The 17,032-nt window shown below is 49.0% G+C and overlaps 5 protein-coding genes across 5 annotated transcripts; 2 read left to right on the top strand and 3 right to left on the bottom strand.

Annotated features, from left to right (window-relative positions):
- Positions 1-7,744: 7,744 nt before the first annotated feature.
- On the bottom strand, positions 7,745-8,279 carry LOC122624744. The gene is made up of 2 exons (XM_043804432.1): positions 8,194-8,279; positions 7,745-8,133 (listed from the first exon to the last, which is right to left on the bottom strand). The coding sequence occupies exon 2, from the start codon at positions 8,130-8,132 to the stop codon at positions 7,902-7,904; it is 231 nt and encodes a 76-aa protein (XP_043660367.1). The 5' UTR covers position 8,133; positions 8,194-8,279; the 3' UTR covers positions 7,745-7,901.
- A 435-nt stretch (positions 8,280-8,714) lies between these two features.
- Positions 8,715-9,458, top strand: LOC122623566. Its single transcript, XM_043802793.1, has one exon. The coding sequence runs from the start codon at positions 8,720-8,722 to the stop codon at positions 9,362-9,364; it is 645 nt and encodes a 214-aa protein (XP_043658728.1). The 5' UTR covers positions 8,715-8,719; the 3' UTR covers positions 9,365-9,458.
- A 36-nt stretch (positions 9,459-9,494) lies between these two features.
- On the bottom strand, positions 9,495-11,499 carry LOC122623565. The gene is made up of 2 exons (XM_043802792.1): positions 10,232-11,499; positions 9,495-10,094 (listed from the first exon to the last, which is right to left on the bottom strand). The coding sequence occupies exons 1-2, from the start codon at positions 11,295-11,297 to the stop codon at positions 10,003-10,005; spliced, it is 1,158 nt and encodes a 385-aa protein (XP_043658727.1). The 5' UTR covers positions 11,298-11,499; the 3' UTR covers positions 9,495-10,002.
- A 277-nt stretch (positions 11,500-11,776) lies between these two features.
- On the top strand, positions 11,777-13,200 carry LOC122625361 (chitinase-3-like protein 2). Its single transcript, XM_043805483.1, has 2 exons — positions 11,777-12,744; positions 12,810-13,200. Exons 1-2 carry the CDS (start codon positions 11,822-11,824, stop codon positions 13,186-13,188), a joined length of 1,302 nt encoding a protein of 433 aa, XP_043661418.1. The 5' UTR covers positions 11,777-11,821; the 3' UTR covers positions 13,189-13,200.
- Positions 13,201-13,290: 90 nt separating this feature from the next.
- LOC122625360 (TATA element modulatory factor) lies at positions 13,291-16,928 on the bottom strand. The gene is made up of 5 exons (XM_043805482.1): positions 16,115-16,928; positions 14,543-16,052; positions 14,197-14,473; positions 13,901-14,128; positions 13,291-13,840 (listed from the first exon to the last, which is right to left on the bottom strand). Exons 1-5 carry the CDS (start codon positions 16,680-16,682, stop codon positions 13,622-13,624), a joined length of 2,802 nt encoding a protein of 933 aa, XP_043661417.1. The 5' UTR covers positions 16,683-16,928; the 3' UTR covers positions 13,291-13,621.
- Positions 16,929-17,032: the final 104 nt, after the last annotated feature.

Genomic DNA, 17,032 nt, shown 5'->3' with positions numbered 1-17,032 from the left:
TTATCGCTGTCTGGCGCACAGATTCATTTTGGCCAGAAACAATTAGCCGCCCGAAAATGGCAAATGCAGATGTTCGACTGACTGGCTGCGGGAAAGCTGTGAAAATGTAACTTGATGATGCATATAAAAGCAATTTTACGCAAATTGTTTGCCCAGCAGCAGGAGATGTGCGATGCGAGATGTGCGATGCGAGATGTGATGTGTGGTCGTGTTCGGACAGACAATTGACCACTCAGCACATCGTTAGGATGTGCCAGGATCGGCGGCAGCTGAATCCCAATCCCAATCCCAATCCACATCCACATCCGAATCCGGCCAAGAAGCAGCAGCAACAGCTGCAGCAGCCATTTGGTTTTTGCTCGCCTTGGCGCTCTCACAGCTGGATATTTATGAAATGCTCCATCTTCAACTGCGTGTTCGTCTTTCGCATTTGAGTGTTGTGTGCAAAATTACATGTCGAGTGAACTGGAAAAAAAGCAAAGAGAATTATTAAAGAATTTCAAAGGAAATTTACAACATGATGGGAAACCTAAAAAAGAAGATATATAAATAGGTTCTTAACGATAGAGAAATAGGTATATATGTTTAAACTGATTTTCCATTTATTTGATTAGTCATTTTGTTAAGACAGCATTGTTTTCTTCTACACTGATCAAATATTAATCATACGACCCGTTGACGCCGCTGCTAGAATTCAATATCTGCTGCCTAGCCAACAGCAATCCTCTGGAGTATACGACTGTTTTTTCTCAGTGCGCCAATAAAGTTAAAAGACAAAGGACATGACAAACACTGAGCCACTGGAGGGAGAGGGGGAGGGGGAGGGGAGGAAACGAAAGGACTAAGAGCGGCCATGTCCTTGTCGAGGGTCGTTGAGTAAAGTGTATTCGAGTGTGGAATATAACGATTAGTTGAATCAGCTGCTACTTCTTCCATCTCTTCAGCATCTAGACCCACTCCATCTCATTTCTGGCTCTTCAAGCGCAGCCGAAAAACATTTTGCCCTTTACCAGGATCTGTGTGCAGAAAGGGATTCGAATCACAAAGATACCGCTTACTTGATTTTAATAGTAATTCAAAAATACTTGCGATTGTGTAAAAAGAGGTAATGAGAACTGAGAAATTTTGTGAAATAAAACGTGTATAACTTCAAATGCTATGACTTCAATATACCCTGTGTGGTGTTAGTGGGTATACAAAAAATGCTTAGCGTAACTTTTGGCGCCATCTGCAACTGCTTTGAATGCGATGAAAATGGGCTGAAATGGGGGGTAGTGGGGGTGGAAAAGGGGTTGAGAGCAGGGGGGTTGAGTTGGGAGGGGGGGTGTGATTGAAAAGGTGATTGAGGGCAAAGGTGCAGCCGTCTGTCAGAAACTAATGCCATGAATAAATGAATGAATGTTTCGATTTCGATTTGAGTTCTCCTTCTCCGTGTTTTCCACGCACACTTCTTGCACATTTTTCCCCGCACACTTTTCAACTTTTTCCCCATTTTTTTTTTGTGTGTGTGGTTGAGGTCTTCTCTGTGTGCAGCTGCGAATAAAGTTTCGACTTTTGACTTGCAGCCGCTTGATTGTCGAACGCATGTTGCATAAAGCCACTTCCGCTCTATATCTCTGCACATCAAATCCCACAACGCCCACTGTGCACTTGAAAAAAAAGCTGATTATTACACATATACAAAATACAACAAAGAATTCTATATTCAAATGACATGATAATGCTTGCAATAAACCCATCATGTGTACCAAAAACCTAATCATTTCGAGAGCAGCGTCTCGTAACATTTTTCTCAGTGCACTGGCTGGCGAAAACGAGCGACGGCGGCAGGGGGAGGGTGTGGGAGGGGCGTGTGTGTGTGACAGGAAAACGGAATTGAAAATGAAACCACGCACGCAGCAAAACACATTGTACTCTGTACTTGGCTAGTCCTTGCACTTGTCTTCCACTGTCTGCCGTTTGTCTCCTGCCAGCCACTCCCCCGCCGCCCCTTTCGAATTTCGAACTATTTTTTTTTGTCAGTGCATCGCTGTCTGCCGCTCCCCCTGGCACTATTTTCAGCACCTCTTCCTAAGTTTTGCGGGCGTTGCACGTTGCCTATTGCAGCCATTACTCAAGCGACAGCAACGGGTGGTTACAGCCTCCTCCGATTTTCCCCAGACTCCCCACCTCCCCCTTCCCCCTTCGACAGTTGACTACACCACACTTTTCCACCCACGCAGTCAGAGCCACCCCCTCAATGGCACTGTGTGCATGCAAACACGTTTCTGATTAGGAATCAACAAAACCGACAACAGCAGCCGGAAAAAGGACCTGTTCCTTGGACCACCAGATAGCAGATGGGAAATGCGAGGAAAATGGAAGGAAAGCAGGCGAATAAATAGCTGGCAAGCTGGGAAGAGGCGACGTGGTCATAATGACAATGCCACAAAAACAGAGAAACCACTGCAAACGGGTGTCCATGCCAACCAACGTGAGTAATATGTTTTCTTAAAGGCGAGCCCGCAAAAGTATGCTATGCTTTTCGAGCACCTCAGTTTTCTTCAATTTCTTCAATTTCCAGCATTTCAAATACGAGAACTTGCACATACATATTTAGTCCATTAAGTTTCATTGACTTTAGGGCCTTGCGTTTATATTCCAACTTTTTCCTCAGCCGATTTTCGCACTTCAAAGCACCTTACCTGTGACCTGTGACACGCATCTTGTTTATAAGACTACTTTCACTAGACTTTGTAGAAATCAAGACAGAAGCTGCTGGAAACTGGGCAAACTGGCGGCGCGTTTCGTTGAATTTTAGCAACTTTTGGGCACTTTGGCAACCGCCGGGCGCCGTATACTTCGGTTTTTAGCTACCCGAATTGTCTGCATCAACCAGGGCAACTCAGAAACTCAAATTACCCCATTACCTGCCGAAAAGTGCCCCTCCTACCGCCGCACAGGCCCCCTTTCTAATTTCTAACACCGGTTCCCCCGCTCTTCAGTTTCCATCTGTTTTTTCAATTTGCGCGCTCACGACTCAAAAACAATATGGCAAAAGTTATGCCCCTCGAAATTTCCAACAAGCTGTACCGGAGAACAGGCAACTTTTGTGGCCCCCCGCCCCTCCTTAAACCACCGCCCCTGGCTCATAAGTTGTCGGGTTTCGCATCCCCTGCCCCCTGCCCCCCACCCCCCATCCCCCATTTGCCACTTTACACACGAAATAAACGTGTTGAAATTTAACTAAAATTAATTTGCCAAAAATCAAGGCGAAAGTTTTGCGCCATTTTTGGCCTCTGATTTACTTGACTCTACTCCAATCCGGACACCACCACCACCACTGCAAATTCCCCTTTTGTTCGCTGCGGACAGGGTCATAAATTTCACCGGGATTTTGGCCAACCGAAAGAGAGAGCCCTTTTGTCAATTCCAAAGTAATTCGATGGCAAACAAGACATCCTGGGTGTGGATGTCCAGTGCTGGGGAATACCGACCACTGGTTACACACGAAACTGTTCACTTGGACACTGAAACCGGGATACTGGATACTGGGATACTTGGATACTGGGTGATGACCCCAAAACTAGATCGATTACACAGCTGGGAATTCGGCAAACGGCTTTCCGTAGTTCAAAGGGTCAATTGGCCTTCAACATGCAATGTGATTTATATTATTAATGGAATCGATTGCAGTTTGCTTCAATGCTAATTCAATTTGCATGCTTTACTGCTCGAAATTAGATGCTTTGCTCGGCAGTCTCATTCGAATTTCAGTTACCATAATTACCCATAATTTATAAGAAACATGGAAGAGTATTTGTGTTTCCAAGTTGTTTAAGGATATCAAGCCATTCACTCGTTTATTTCGCATATTTATTCCTGATGGATTCTGCAGCGTTTCTCCGGCACTTCAGTGCACTTTTTCGCATATCTTGGACCCGTTCAACCATCACTAATTCTCCGCCGTGCAATTCGATCCGTATATCAGCATATCCGCATATCCGCATCGCAATGGCAGGCACTCGACGATTTCCCTGGGAAATGCAGATGGAATTGGGGTATAGAGTCTCGCTTGGCAATTAGTTTAGTGGCTGCCAGCCCGCAGAGAAAACACAAAATTAGCGGCAGACTATAAGCACAGCAGATCCGCCAAATGCCCCATGCCCCATGCCACATGCCACGTGCCACATGCCCCGCGCTGCAATGCTGCCCGTATCCGGGATTCGAATCCGTCCGGATTGCGGTGCATTTTTGTGAGGCAGAGTGTGCGCGAAGTAATTTGCATATGTATTGCCATGGCATTTGCATTTATGCATGTCGACATCACCCACTGAAAAGTTCCCCCCTCCGCCCACCACTGGCATATCCCCCCCCAAAGCCCACGCCCCTGTGTTTTTGCATTTGCACATTTGCGGTCATGTTTATGCGCGCCAGTTAATCGATTATGCACGGGCTGAGTGAGCAGCGCCGGAAATGTGCAAATGCTGCACTTCCGCTTTAGCCGCCGGCATAACCCCTAAGCACCCCTCACCCCCCCTTCACCCTTTCACACGAAAAATAAAAAATGTAGAAATGAGAGAGCTACGCCCCTGCGCCCCCCTCGTGCTGACACTTTTTCATTTGACATCCTTTGTGTCGCAGCGAGGTGTGAAAACGGAAATCATTATCGCGTTGCTGTCATCTCTCTACCATTCGACACTACGCCAAAGGACCCAACCGCTCTATGTCCTTTCTATGACTCCTTCGACAATTCCGCCCTGATGACAATTCATATTCTAGAATATTCAGTGGTACATTTGAAGTCGGCATTTAATTAGCTACGAAGCTTATTAATATTAAGTATCCTTGTGGTTTGTGAATTGGTGTGCCTGCTAGTTTAGCAATTTGCACTTTCGTTACATTTTAATTGATATTGCAGAGCAGTGCATTTTCGGTGTGGCATCTACGCTTTCCCCCATTACACTCGTTTTTGTGGTTGTTTATTCAAATATTCATCGCCCGGAGCAGCATGTGCATATCACAAATTTCGCTAAATAAATATTGCAAATTTGTGCATGTAGCCAATGCGGGTGTTTAGCGCACTCATGCTCATTCACTCGTGCTCATTTACTCACACTCATTTACTCACAGCCATTTACTCACACCCATTCACTCGCACTCATTTTGTCGAGTGTAAATGGACAGAAAAAATGCCAACATTAAATTATTCAAATATGATTTTTGCATTGATTGCGTCTCTTTGTTGCATATTTAATTCCAATTGCAAATCTGCACTGCAACTTTAATCGAAATCGGACATAAATGTCACGCCGTCCAATTATAAATATTTCAACAATTATTAATAAAATCAGAACTAAGAACTAGACTTTCTGGCCGCACATAAACATGGCCCGAATCGATGTCATGGCCCAGAGACCATCGATCTTGGCCTGGCCCCCCTTTCGATTTATATTCCTAGCCCATTTGGCGATGCTAATCGATGTGCATTTGTGGCTTACATCACTAATCCGCCCCCATTTCGAGGCGCCACAAGGCGGGGGGCGTGGCATAATCACTGGCCATTTATCAAGCATGCACTTCGTTGTGTGCGGACCAAGAAACAGGAAAAGGAAACAAGCCGAAGGATTCGACAAGGATACAAGGATACTGGGGCTACTGGCACGCCCGAATGCTGAGATACCAAAAGGGGAACGCCAGCTGCCAGGAGTCGCAAGTGAAGCAAGATGATGGCACGTCTGAGAAATGGCCTGTTTGGATCTGGAACTGAATCGGAATCTGGGTCTGGGGATATGTATCGGGATCTGGATCTGGAACTGGGCAACAAAGTTAATTGAGCAAGCCGGCTGGCGGCGAGTGAGGGAGCTGGCCACAGTTGAAATCCAATTTGTCTGGCAAATACACAAATGATGGTCCGCCCAACTCCTTTGTCTCCCTGGGCTGCTTCGATGGTGCGGAGTGGCCACAACCGGAACATCCGGCGGAGAAATAGCAGCAGCAGGAGTTGGAGCACCAGAAGCAGGAGCAGCAGGGGCAGCAGAAGTTGGAGCAGCAGGAGTTGGAGCAGCTGGACATTCAAGGCAGCATCGTTCATCTGTCAGGGCCAAAAAAACGGATGCAAGTCGTGAAAGAATCACCAAGATGCCATCGCAACCGAGGGGAGGGGCGGAAAAGGGGAGAGGCGTGGCCATCTGGTTGGGACTATCACCACCAGCAACAACAACAACAACAACACCAGCAGCGGCAACAACATCGGAAAAACAGCCAACGGACACGGATCCCAGCGGGCGGCCAATTTCCCTTTCGCACAGGACATCTCCTCTTTGCTTTGTGAATATTTCAAAAATTGCAGCAGCAAAGGCGTTACACTTGGAAAAATGTAATATATACATACATATATACATATATATCGGTTTATATTAAAAAGAACCCTTAGAAAGCCCTCCGTCTTAGAAAACCTGATTTCCATCGCACTTTTTGTTGATTTCTTGAAGCACTTCTGTTGCAATTTCAACAACTTTTTTGCACAGTGCTGCAACAGCAGGCGCTGGAACTTCAGTTGAGTCCTGTCTTGGCAGCAGCACTAAAATCAACAAATTTTTCAGGACCCCCCACCCCCCACCAAGAAAGGCAGCGCAGGATGGTGGCATGCAATCTGCTCTGCTTTGGACCGAGCCGAAAATAATACCCTACCATCGAATAAGTGGCCCCATAATGCCGGCATGAAGCAGTAGTGTAAGAGTGAGAGTGAAAGGGTATACAAATAATGGATGGCTGCGGAGTGCGGACTGGAGCCGATATGCATCTGACAGCATTATGGGTAAATTTGTTTGCCTTGTAAGCATATCCTTGGGCGCACATCCGGCTGGGGATATGTCTACCATCTGCCTAACAAGCCAACAACAGTTTAGTTTGCTCCATTTCCGTCCTACTCGTCTTTGTCTGGCTTCTGTTTTTGGTTCTGCCTGCTGGCTGCTGAAGTCTGGATGCTGGATTCTGGAGTCTGGAGACCAGCGCCAACATGATCTGCTTCCAACATAATCTGCATATGCGACCAAACATCTGGACGACGGACCGAGGACGACTCTGCCAACATAAATTGCCGGGCAACGAGTCCCAAAATCAGGACTCAGCCTCCGGTTTCGAAAGCAATTCACTTGGAAAGCAAAAGGCTGGCATTCTCGGGCCATCAAAGATTCACCAGTTTACACTAACTTTGCTGCTTTACTGCAAATCAGCAAATGGCGGAACATTTAAATGGATTGAATGAGCAGATTAATTACCTAGGTTTAATCTAGTACCATTGTTGCGTTATATATGTATATGTATATATAGCCAACTTGAATATACTACTCCATATGAACTCCAACTTGAACTCCAGCTTGAACTCCTTTGGGTTCGTGTCGTGCGCTGCGTTATCAATTATCAATCAATTTCCCCAACCCCCCCATTGGCGACCCTTCAACACATGCTTGCCGTCACTTGCCCATTTTGGCGTAAATCGAAAACGTTTCCCACTCGGATCGTAAAATCCGGCCATAAACCGGGCAGCATATCAAGTGCGTATCCGTAGCCGTATCCGTACCCGTGCGCATCCTTGGCTGATGACTCATCAATAAAGCAAATAAAAGATGCGAAGGAGCTGCTACGCCTTTCGGGTCGAAAGGTGTCCTCCTGGAAAATGAGCAAATATCCGCTGAATCAGGATTGCCGGAATTAACGCATCAGCATGTCTCTTTTATATGGACAGAATTAAACACGAATGTTGCATTTTAACTATTAATCTAAGCCATTTGATCATATGTACATGGTATTTAAATAATTCAATTCTGCTCACTGGCAAATCTACTATTTACAGATGCAGCATATCCGCTTCAGCCTTTTGTTTCGATGCAAATATTTTGTATTACACAAATTTCTTGTCACTTTGCTCGTTTCTCGGTTATAAGCGATTCCTTGGGGGGAAATCCGTTGATGAACTCGCAATGCGGCTGCTCTCCCAGCCGAAAGATCATGCACAGTCGGCCTTTTCCGCGCGGTTTTTTCCTGGCCATTTCCATGCGGCTCCTCTGAAAATCGTTTGAGTCCCATTCACCTGTGGCTGCATTTTCCCCTGGCAGCACCTTTTCCGCGCTCTCCTGATCGTCCACCATTCTGCCCATGCCGTAGAAATAGAACAATGAGTTGTGAAGGAAAGTAACACTATCATTTTACCTGCTCTGAGATTTTGATATTGGTTTCCTTTTTTTTTGTCTCAAACTTTGACAATAATGTCGCAGGCATAGCGTCGTGCTTTGAACTTTGGGGCACCGCCTGCCACGCCTACTACGGAGTACGCCCATCAATCCAGCCAGGAAGATGACTCTGTTCCAGAATCATCAAACTGAATGCATACCTGGATTATTATACTGGCATACGGACTTTAAAAAATAAACTGCCTTATATCTGAAAAGTAATTGAAATTTAAAATTTCCCGCAAATTCAAAATGAAATCAGTCATTTTAAAATTGGCGCCAAACGAAAACCGATTTAGGCCATTCTCACTCATTGCTTTTTCCTTGCGCCTTTTGTAAAGTAATTGAACATGCAGCCTTGAAGCAAAAGATAAACAAATTGAAAATACGCAAAGCCTAAATTTGCAACGTCATTAAACAACAAAAGATAAACATATCGAAATTGAAAACATTGTCGCTTCGGCAGGTTTTGGGTCAGTGAGAACAGTAGGATATTGGACATTGTGATGTTCTGTTATCGAAAGCATCTTGTGGCGCCACTTTTCGGTTATCGTTGCTATTTTGTTAAAAACAAAAGCGTAAACAACATGTGCGAATCTGTTACGCCGGCGGACCAGCGCAATGTGGAGGTGAAGGCAAGGATTCCGGGTGGATCCGAGGGCTTCGAGAAGCGCCTGATCCTAGCCAGAAACCTGAGCGGCAGCCAGGATGCTCAGCTAATCGAGCAGCGGGACGTGTTCTTTGAGTCACCGCTGGGTGGACGACTAAAGTTGCGCTACTTGCAGGCGCCATCGCGCTCCCAATTGGTCTACTACGATCGTCCGGATGTGGCCGGTCCCAAGCTTTCCAAGTTCAACAAGACGGAGGTGGACGAACCGGAGGTGCTGGAGAAGATCCTGCGCCAGTCGAACGGCGTCCTTGGTGTCCTGGCAAAGCGACGGCACCTATTCCTTTGCGGACAGACGCGCATCCACCTGGACGAGGTGAAGGATCTGGGGCACTTCATGGAACTGGAGGTGTGCCTGACAGAGGAGCAAACCCTCGAGGAGGGCCAAGCCATCGCCGAGAAGCTGTCCAGAGAACTGGGCATCCAGGAGGAGGACCTAATGACCGGCTCGTACTTCGATGCCCTCAGAAAGCTGAATCATTAGGCGTGAAATCCTTTTTACGATTAGTTCCTTACCCATAATCATAGAATTTCCAACAAGTGTTATCCATAAAACATTTTGTGAGGCAAACTTCAAACATAGATGGGCTTTTACTAAAATAATTAATCTCGCGTTTGGTGTATAATAGGTATCTTTTATTTTGTGAGTTGTTGCAAAAACACAAAGTCAAACTCAAGTCTGGCAATGGATATTTACAAAATCGCTTTCCGTTGGCTACGCTAGTTGGTGTGAACAGAACTTAAAGTCGAGAGTTTTAAATGCAAAATGGTTAGAACGACGAACACAAGGATGAAGCGCGACGGCCTGGAGCTTGTTAACTGTTAAACTAAACATAGGCTTACGATCTAGGACTTGAGGATTACAATGGGCGACGAATTGAGCCGGTGGCCTAAGGGTCTAGTAAATTGAAAACGAAGGCAGCTTCTAGCTTCCCTCGTTTCTTTCATTTCCATTCCATTCCTTTTGTTTTGTTTTTGTTTTGCTTGCTTATCCAATGGAGCGGCAAAATTCGTAAAATAATTTTGGCTTGGTAAAAGTCGTGGTTGTGTGTGTATATATGGCGCTTAAAGCTAGGAGCGAGGGAAGCGGGAAACGTGGACTGTCATCTGGATCTGCATCCTCTAGCAGTAGGATCCAATTAGGCTGATGGACAGCGTTTCGGAGATGGGATCCGGCGCAGAGATCGGTTTCCAGTACAACCAATTGTAACTGACTGCAAAAGCGTTGGGAATTAGTAAGAAATCGATGGGAGTTTTAGGAGAAACCCCACATTGAAAGCACAAAATGGCTAATGATAACCTATCTTCTGTGGAGTATGCCCCGAAACAAAAGTACTCGAACGATACTCACGCACAAAGGACTGGGTTAGTCGCAGGGACAAGGTGCGACAGCGGTGCCGGCACTCACTGGTGGGTCGCAAGATGATGAACCGCGTGCCCACCGCCTGGTGGACATAGACATTGGAGCATTCCGTCTCCGGCAAGGTGTAGGCCGGCGCCTGGGCAGTATCGATGGCCACATAACGCTCCAGGGCCACGCCCATGCTGGGCAATCGCGTTGGCCGTGCGAAAATGGGACGCAAAAGGCGCGCGGGCAGCATGCGGTTGCAGCGCCAAAGATTGTGCGCCTGCTGGGTCCAGCTGCTGTTGAACTGCCCAAAGAGATCCTCGAGATTGTGCACGTCCTGGTTGGTCGAGTGCACCCGATACGCGTCGCGCTGGAAGATCTGATGATTGCTGGCGTAGATGTTGTAGAAGTGGCTCAAGTCAATGGCCTCCAGCTGGTTGCTGCGAAAGGCGATGGGCGATCCCTCCGGCTGATGGCACTTGTGGTTCTTATGGTACTCCAGCGGATGACTATCTGCACACTCCTCGCCCTCCAACCAGATATTCTCCACATTGGCGCACGGCCCACAGCTGAGATCCTCCAGCTGAAAGAAGGGATTACCCATCAGGCAGGACTCGTCGTAGAGCTCTGTAAGCTGTGGGAATCGTTGGATTAGCGGCATGGTCATTCGCCGCCACATGCGCATCCCGGGATAGACCATGGCCTGGACGACGCGCTCCTGGTGGCCGCCGGTGGAGCTGGTTACCTCGTAACGGTAAGCGGCCACGCAGAGCGACACCAGCGTCAGGTAGAACAGCCAGCAGAGGATTTGCCGTCGCCGGTCCAACAGATGATGCAGAACCTCCAGCTTGAGGTAGGCCATCAAGGGGGCGGGTGGCGTGACGCCAGTTTGCCAATTGCGTTGCCGGAAATACTGAAAGAGCACATAATTGTCGAAGCTCAGGGATCGCACACCGTACCGCTGATCCGCCAGCCGGCGCAGCTGACGCACTGCACCCGAATATCGCTGCAGCGCTTGCTGGCGACTCAGCTGCACAAAGTTCAGATCATAGTCCTCCGGATCCTCCATGGCGCTCCTTGGGTCACATAAACAAATGGATTGGTACTCTATTTCCCGATGTGTTTTCGTTGTCCTGTCGTTTTGGAGGAATTTCCGTTTGCCGGAAATCACTTAAAGTTCATTTTTAGCACACAGCATTCTGTTTTTTGTTTCCCTTTGATTTTATTTGTTTTCTTTTTGTGATATGATATCGATGTAAGTAGGCGTTTTTGTTAACAATAGCATTGTTATCGATAAACTAGGGATGGAGCGTTACATAACCAAATACAGTAAGCATTTAATACAATGGACAATACAGCAAGAGTGTCAGAGCCTTATAAAAACAATGGCTTAAAAGTATTAGATTAAGCTTAATAAAGTTTAATCCATAGGGGCTTAAGTAGAATATTTACATTTGTAATTAATAAACATATATAAAATCCTCTAAGAAAAGGGATTACTTCAAATATATCGAAGAACGCCAGCCCTGATCGTTTTTGTCTTGTGTTATTGTTTTTCGTTTGATATGATAACAGTTTGTAATATCAGAGAAGATGGGGAACTACGAGAAACTGGAGGGCAGTTCCTTGGGGAAGATAACGGATGAGCTGCCCAGCCATGGACACCGTAGTTGGAACCTGCGAACTTTGGTCTGCTGGAGTGCTTTGTTGTCGTCTTTGTTGTGCCTCTTCCTCGGATTCATTGGTATGGGTTTGCTGCGGCTCCAAACTGAGGAATTCCACAAGGTGGTGGAGCAGCGACTGGTGTGCTACTATGCCAGCGATGGCAACCACAACCTCAGCCTTTTGGATGTTCCCGGCGAACTGTGCACCCACATCAATATCGGGCCCGCCACTTTGGATAATGCCACCATAGTTCTTCCCGATACCCTAAGACAGGTGCTACAGAACGACAGCCGATCCTATCGTGCTGCCCACCCGCAGGTTCATCTGCTTCTCTGGATCGGCGGAGCCGACAGCGGACGGCAATTTGCCCTCATGGTGGCGAACCACGCCATGCGGAAGGTGTTCCTGCGCTCGCTCCGCGAAATATTGCGCACCTATCCCAGTTTGGACGGCATCGATCTGGACTGGGAGTTCCCGAGTGCCTACGACCGTGAGAGAATGCATCTCTCGCAGCTGCTTTACGAGATTAGAACGGAGTGGCGACGCGAAAAGCGTCCCAATAATATTCTCTCGCTGGCGGTGGCTGCTCCCGAGGGTATCGCCTTCTATGCCTACGACATCCGAGAGCTAAATCTGTACGCAGACTATGTAAATCTGATGTCCTACGATTTCCACTTTTACCGCGAGGACACACCCTTTACCGGCTTAAATGCTCCACTTTATGCCCGCTCGCAGGAACGTTCGCTAATGGCCACGTTCAACATCAATTACACGGTTCAGTGGTGGCTGAAGAGCGGCCTGGAGCCACAGCGGTTGGTTGTGGGTCTGCCCACCTACGGACACTCTTTTACGTTAGTAGCTGCATACATTTCAGAATGAATCCCTCGTTAATTATACTTTCTCACCCACCAAACAGATTGGTTAATCCCCTAAATCACCGCATAGGAGCTCCTGCTTCGGGTTACGGAAAATGTGGCCAACTGGGCTTCACCACACTGTCCGAAACTTGTGAGTGTGCCGCCAAGTATTTCAAACCCAACTTGTCCTACGATGCCGACAGTTGTTCCCCATATTTAAGCGCTCTGCAGGAGTGGATATCCTACGAAAACCAAACGAGCATCGCCTGCAAGGCCAACTATGTAAAGTCCCTCAATCTGGGCGGCGTTATGGTCTTCTCCCTGAACACCGATGATCTCAGGAACTCATGCAGCTTTTTGCCAAACTCGAAATACAACGAGAAACCTGTATTTCCTCTAACCCAGGCCATTAAGGACGTCCTACGGGAGTCGCTGTGATTACTCTGTATTATTTGATATTTGATTTATTTGCAAGAGGCTGTTGCTTCTGCTGCTGTGTCACAACCGCCTGGCAAACTGCTCGGAACAGAAACAGTTTTGTACATAGTCATAGACGATAACTTTATGTATATATAAGTATAAATTAAATTATCACAATCGATCAATTCATAATATAACTAGATGGTGTCAGCATACGCAAATCATAGGTATATACTCGCATGTACATGTGTGTGGTGGCTGGTTTTTGGGAGGATTGGGACGTGAAAGTGGGTGCCCCACACCGGATCCGTATCGCTTGGCTAATCGAATAGTATAGAAAGCATAATACATTATAACTGGGAATGGGAGACGGAGTTGGACAACGTTACGATGGCCACGTCCGCCGCAGGCATGGCAACTCGGGCAGGGAGACTATCCTGCGCTCCGGCAATCATGTTTGCTTCGGCGGTCGTTGCAGATTGGGTGGCGGAGCGGCCAGCAGCTCGTCAATCTGCAGCTTGTAGGCCGCCTTCAGCTCGGTCAGATCCAGCTCCAGTTCCTCGGTGCGCTCCACCTTCTCGCCGTACATCTGGAGCAAGGCGTCGTAGCGATGCTGCAGGTCCTCGTATCCCTTCTCCATCACCTCGTACACCTGCTGCTTCTCCTTCATCTATCATTAGATGGATATAATGAATTATTATCTCTGGTAAATAGGGGCTTTCCTTCCTACCGTTTCCAGCTCGATGGTCAGGTTGGATATCTCGCCGTCAAGAACGCTTCGCTCTGCCTGTAGGCGCGACACTTCCCACTGCAGGTGTGTCAGCTCACCGTCGCGCTGCTTCAGCAGAGCCTGCAGGTGCTCCAAAGTTGTGGTGTTGGCCGCCAGGAAGCTCAGGTGTACACCTTGGATGATGCCCGATTGCTGGCGGCCCGAGTTGGAAGCGCAATCGAGATCGTCCTGAATTTGGAAATGAATTAGAAACTCAAGAAGGTGCTTAACTTGAAAGATTAGGTAGGTTAGTTTACCGCTTGCCAGTCGATCATGCCGCCCAGGGTCTCCTCGTTGGAACCACTGTCGTCCACCAAGCTGAGAGGTGGTGAGGAGCGCTGTGGTGCCTGGGATTTCGGCAGCTGCATTTGCAGCTGTGGCTGCAACTCACTGCTGGCCTTCACCGCCTCCACGGTCAGCAGCGTGGGCTGTTTCCTCTGCTCGGCTTCCGCCTTTTGGCGCAGGCACTGCTGCTCCAGACACGCAATCCTCTCTTGCTGCTGCTTAACCTCCTCCTGCAGCAGGCTCAGTTGTCTGTTAGTTCAACAAAATGTACATGGTATAAGAAATGGGTAAGTCGATAAAAGGTTTAAGGGCACGCACTTTTTGTGGTCGTTTTCCTTGTTGCCGGATTCCAGATCATGCTGACGCAGTGCCATCTTGGCGGCTTCCGCCTCCATCAGCGCACTGGACAGCTTCTCCTCTAGCAGGCCGCACCGGGTGCGCAGCAGCTCCTGCTTCTCGCCCTGGACGGATTCCAGTTGCTGAAGGGAGCGCAGTTGCACCTGTGAGTCGTCCAGTTTCTGGAGGAGCTGCTGCTCTTCGCGGTTCCAGCCAGCGGAGCGCTGGTCCAGGGTGCGCTGCAGCGACTCGATCTGTCGTATCAGCGGTGTGGTAGTGGCACCCAGCTCTTGAGTGGAACTTTCCGCTCGCAGCTCGGCGGCTTCTAGGCGGCGCATTAGTTGGCGGTTCTCCTCGCGCATCTGCTGCTCCCTTCTGGCCAGGCTGTGCTCGGCCAGGCGCAGTTTCTCGCGCAGGTCGGAGACCTGCTGCACGTACTCCTGCTGCTCCGCACGCAGACTGTCCTGCTCCGATCGGGTACGCTTCTGGAGGTCTCCCTTTAGGCCGTCGAAGCTAGCTTGCAGGGCAGCCAGTCTGGACTGAAGATCTTCGATGCGACTGCGACTCTCTGCGTTCTCCTCATCCACTCGCTTCTTCTCCGCCGTCATCCGACACACCGCCTCGATTTGGGTGCGCTCCATTTCCTCCTTGGCTGCTAGGGATCTCTTAAGGCGCTCCGATTCGCTGGAAAGCAGCGAGATCTGCTCGCCATTCTTTTTCAGCAGCGTGTCAGAGGTCTTCTCCTTGGCGCGAAGTTTCTTGATGATCGTCGACTGCTGCAGGATCTCCTTGGACAGCTTCTCGCCCTCGGACTGCAGGGCGGCGATCATTTCGTTGCATTCGGCTAGCTCATCCTTGGGTATCTTGTTCTGCAGCTCATCGCGCAGACTCTTCATTTGGATGCGCAGGGCATCGCGTTCGCGTATGCTGGCCTGGAACTTCTTTTCCAGCGCTGACAGACGCTGCACTGCATCCGCCGCATCCGGACTGTTGGCGCTATCGGCTGCCGCCTCAACGCGGGCGCGCAGCTCCTGGTTCCGCTCGAGGAGCTCGGCATTCTGGCGCTCTGATTGCAGCAGTCGCTGCTCCCGCGCCTCAATCACCTGGTTCAGCTCGCTGATGCGTTGCACCAGCTTGTCCAGCTCCGACTGTGAGTCCTCCGACAGCAGCGAGATCTCCGAGGGCTCCCGATGATGTCCCTTGGCCTTTAGACAAACCTTGCCGCCCGCGAGCTCTTTGAACTTTTGCGGACTGGTACGCGTGGTAGTGCTGTTGGTGCTGGAGTCGCCATTTGGATTGGAGATGATCTCAATGTCCGAGGAGGTGGACGAGTAGCTCTGGTCCACCACTTCCGCCTTGACCGGAGCGGGCGACTTCCCCTTGTGGCTTATCTGCAGCTGGATGTCCTCAAAGCTCTGCGTGGAATCGGAGTCGGCATTACCAGCTGCCTGAATGTCGCTCAGTATCAGAGCCTTCATGGTTTTCGTGGAGTCTGCAGAGGGAGAGATTAACAATGTTAGGAAGCGTTTTGGAAGTATCGGCAGGGATTTATACCATTCAGATGATCCTCCATGTGGCGTTCCAGCTGGGTGCCGTCATCGTCATCATCCTCGCCGTCGCCCTCGGCATTGTCAGACGTGTCATTGCTGGCGATGATCACAATGCTGTCGGGCAAGGAGGGCTCCGTGTCCGGCGACATCTCCACTTCGCTGGCCGTGGTGGCCGTTATGAGTTCCAGCGAGGATTCGGACATGCGCTTGGCCACCGAGGGCACATCGCCGCCGCATGGCGAGATGGGCGAGGTCGGGGAGGAGAGCAGATCCACCGAATCCGAAGTGGCTGACTGCCGTTTGCCGTAGGCAGCACTTCCAGGCACGGATGTGGGTGTGGGCGGAATGGTCACCATCTCGTTGGCATGCGGATTGTCGAAGAATGTGGGCGTGTCCGATGCGGGCGTGGTAGCGGATCCGGCTGTCTCCGTGGATACACTGTTGCCAGGCGGTGTGCCACCTTCGCCAGCAGCTCCTGTCACCGGCGAGTCTTTCTCCGCCGCCTTGCTGTCGTCGTCTTGGATGTCCAGCGCCTCAATCAGCACCGTTTTGGCCTTTTCGAACCAGCTCATCTTGGGTGCGGATGTGGAATCGCAGCCCGAAGTGCCACTGTATCAATATTGTTGTTGACGTCGCCGCAGTAGCCTGGCGAATTGAGTCCGATCTCGACCGCACTCCTGCTGCTCCTGCTGCAATCTCCTGCTCCTTGGCGGCACATGCAAATCCCAGGTCTTTCGAGGACTTCGGATTTGCCTGTTTTATGGCCAATTGGAATTGTGTTTTCAACAACTTAACTCAGCCCCGATAACTATAGTCGGCTATCGATAGGTCAGCTGTGTGACCATCGGTCATGCAGTACAGTGAGCACGCGATACAATGAAAATTCATTTAATTCAAATTTATTATTATGTTGTAAATATTT

Source organism: Drosophila teissieri, chromosome X (genome assembly GCF_016746235.2).
Source record: "Drosophila teissieri strain GT53w chromosome X, Prin_Dtei_1.1, whole genome shotgun sequence".
Lineage (NCBI taxonomy): Eukaryota > Metazoa > Arthropoda > Insecta > Diptera > Drosophilidae > Drosophila > Drosophila teissieri.
This window is presented reverse-complemented; position numbering and strand designations above follow the sequence as displayed.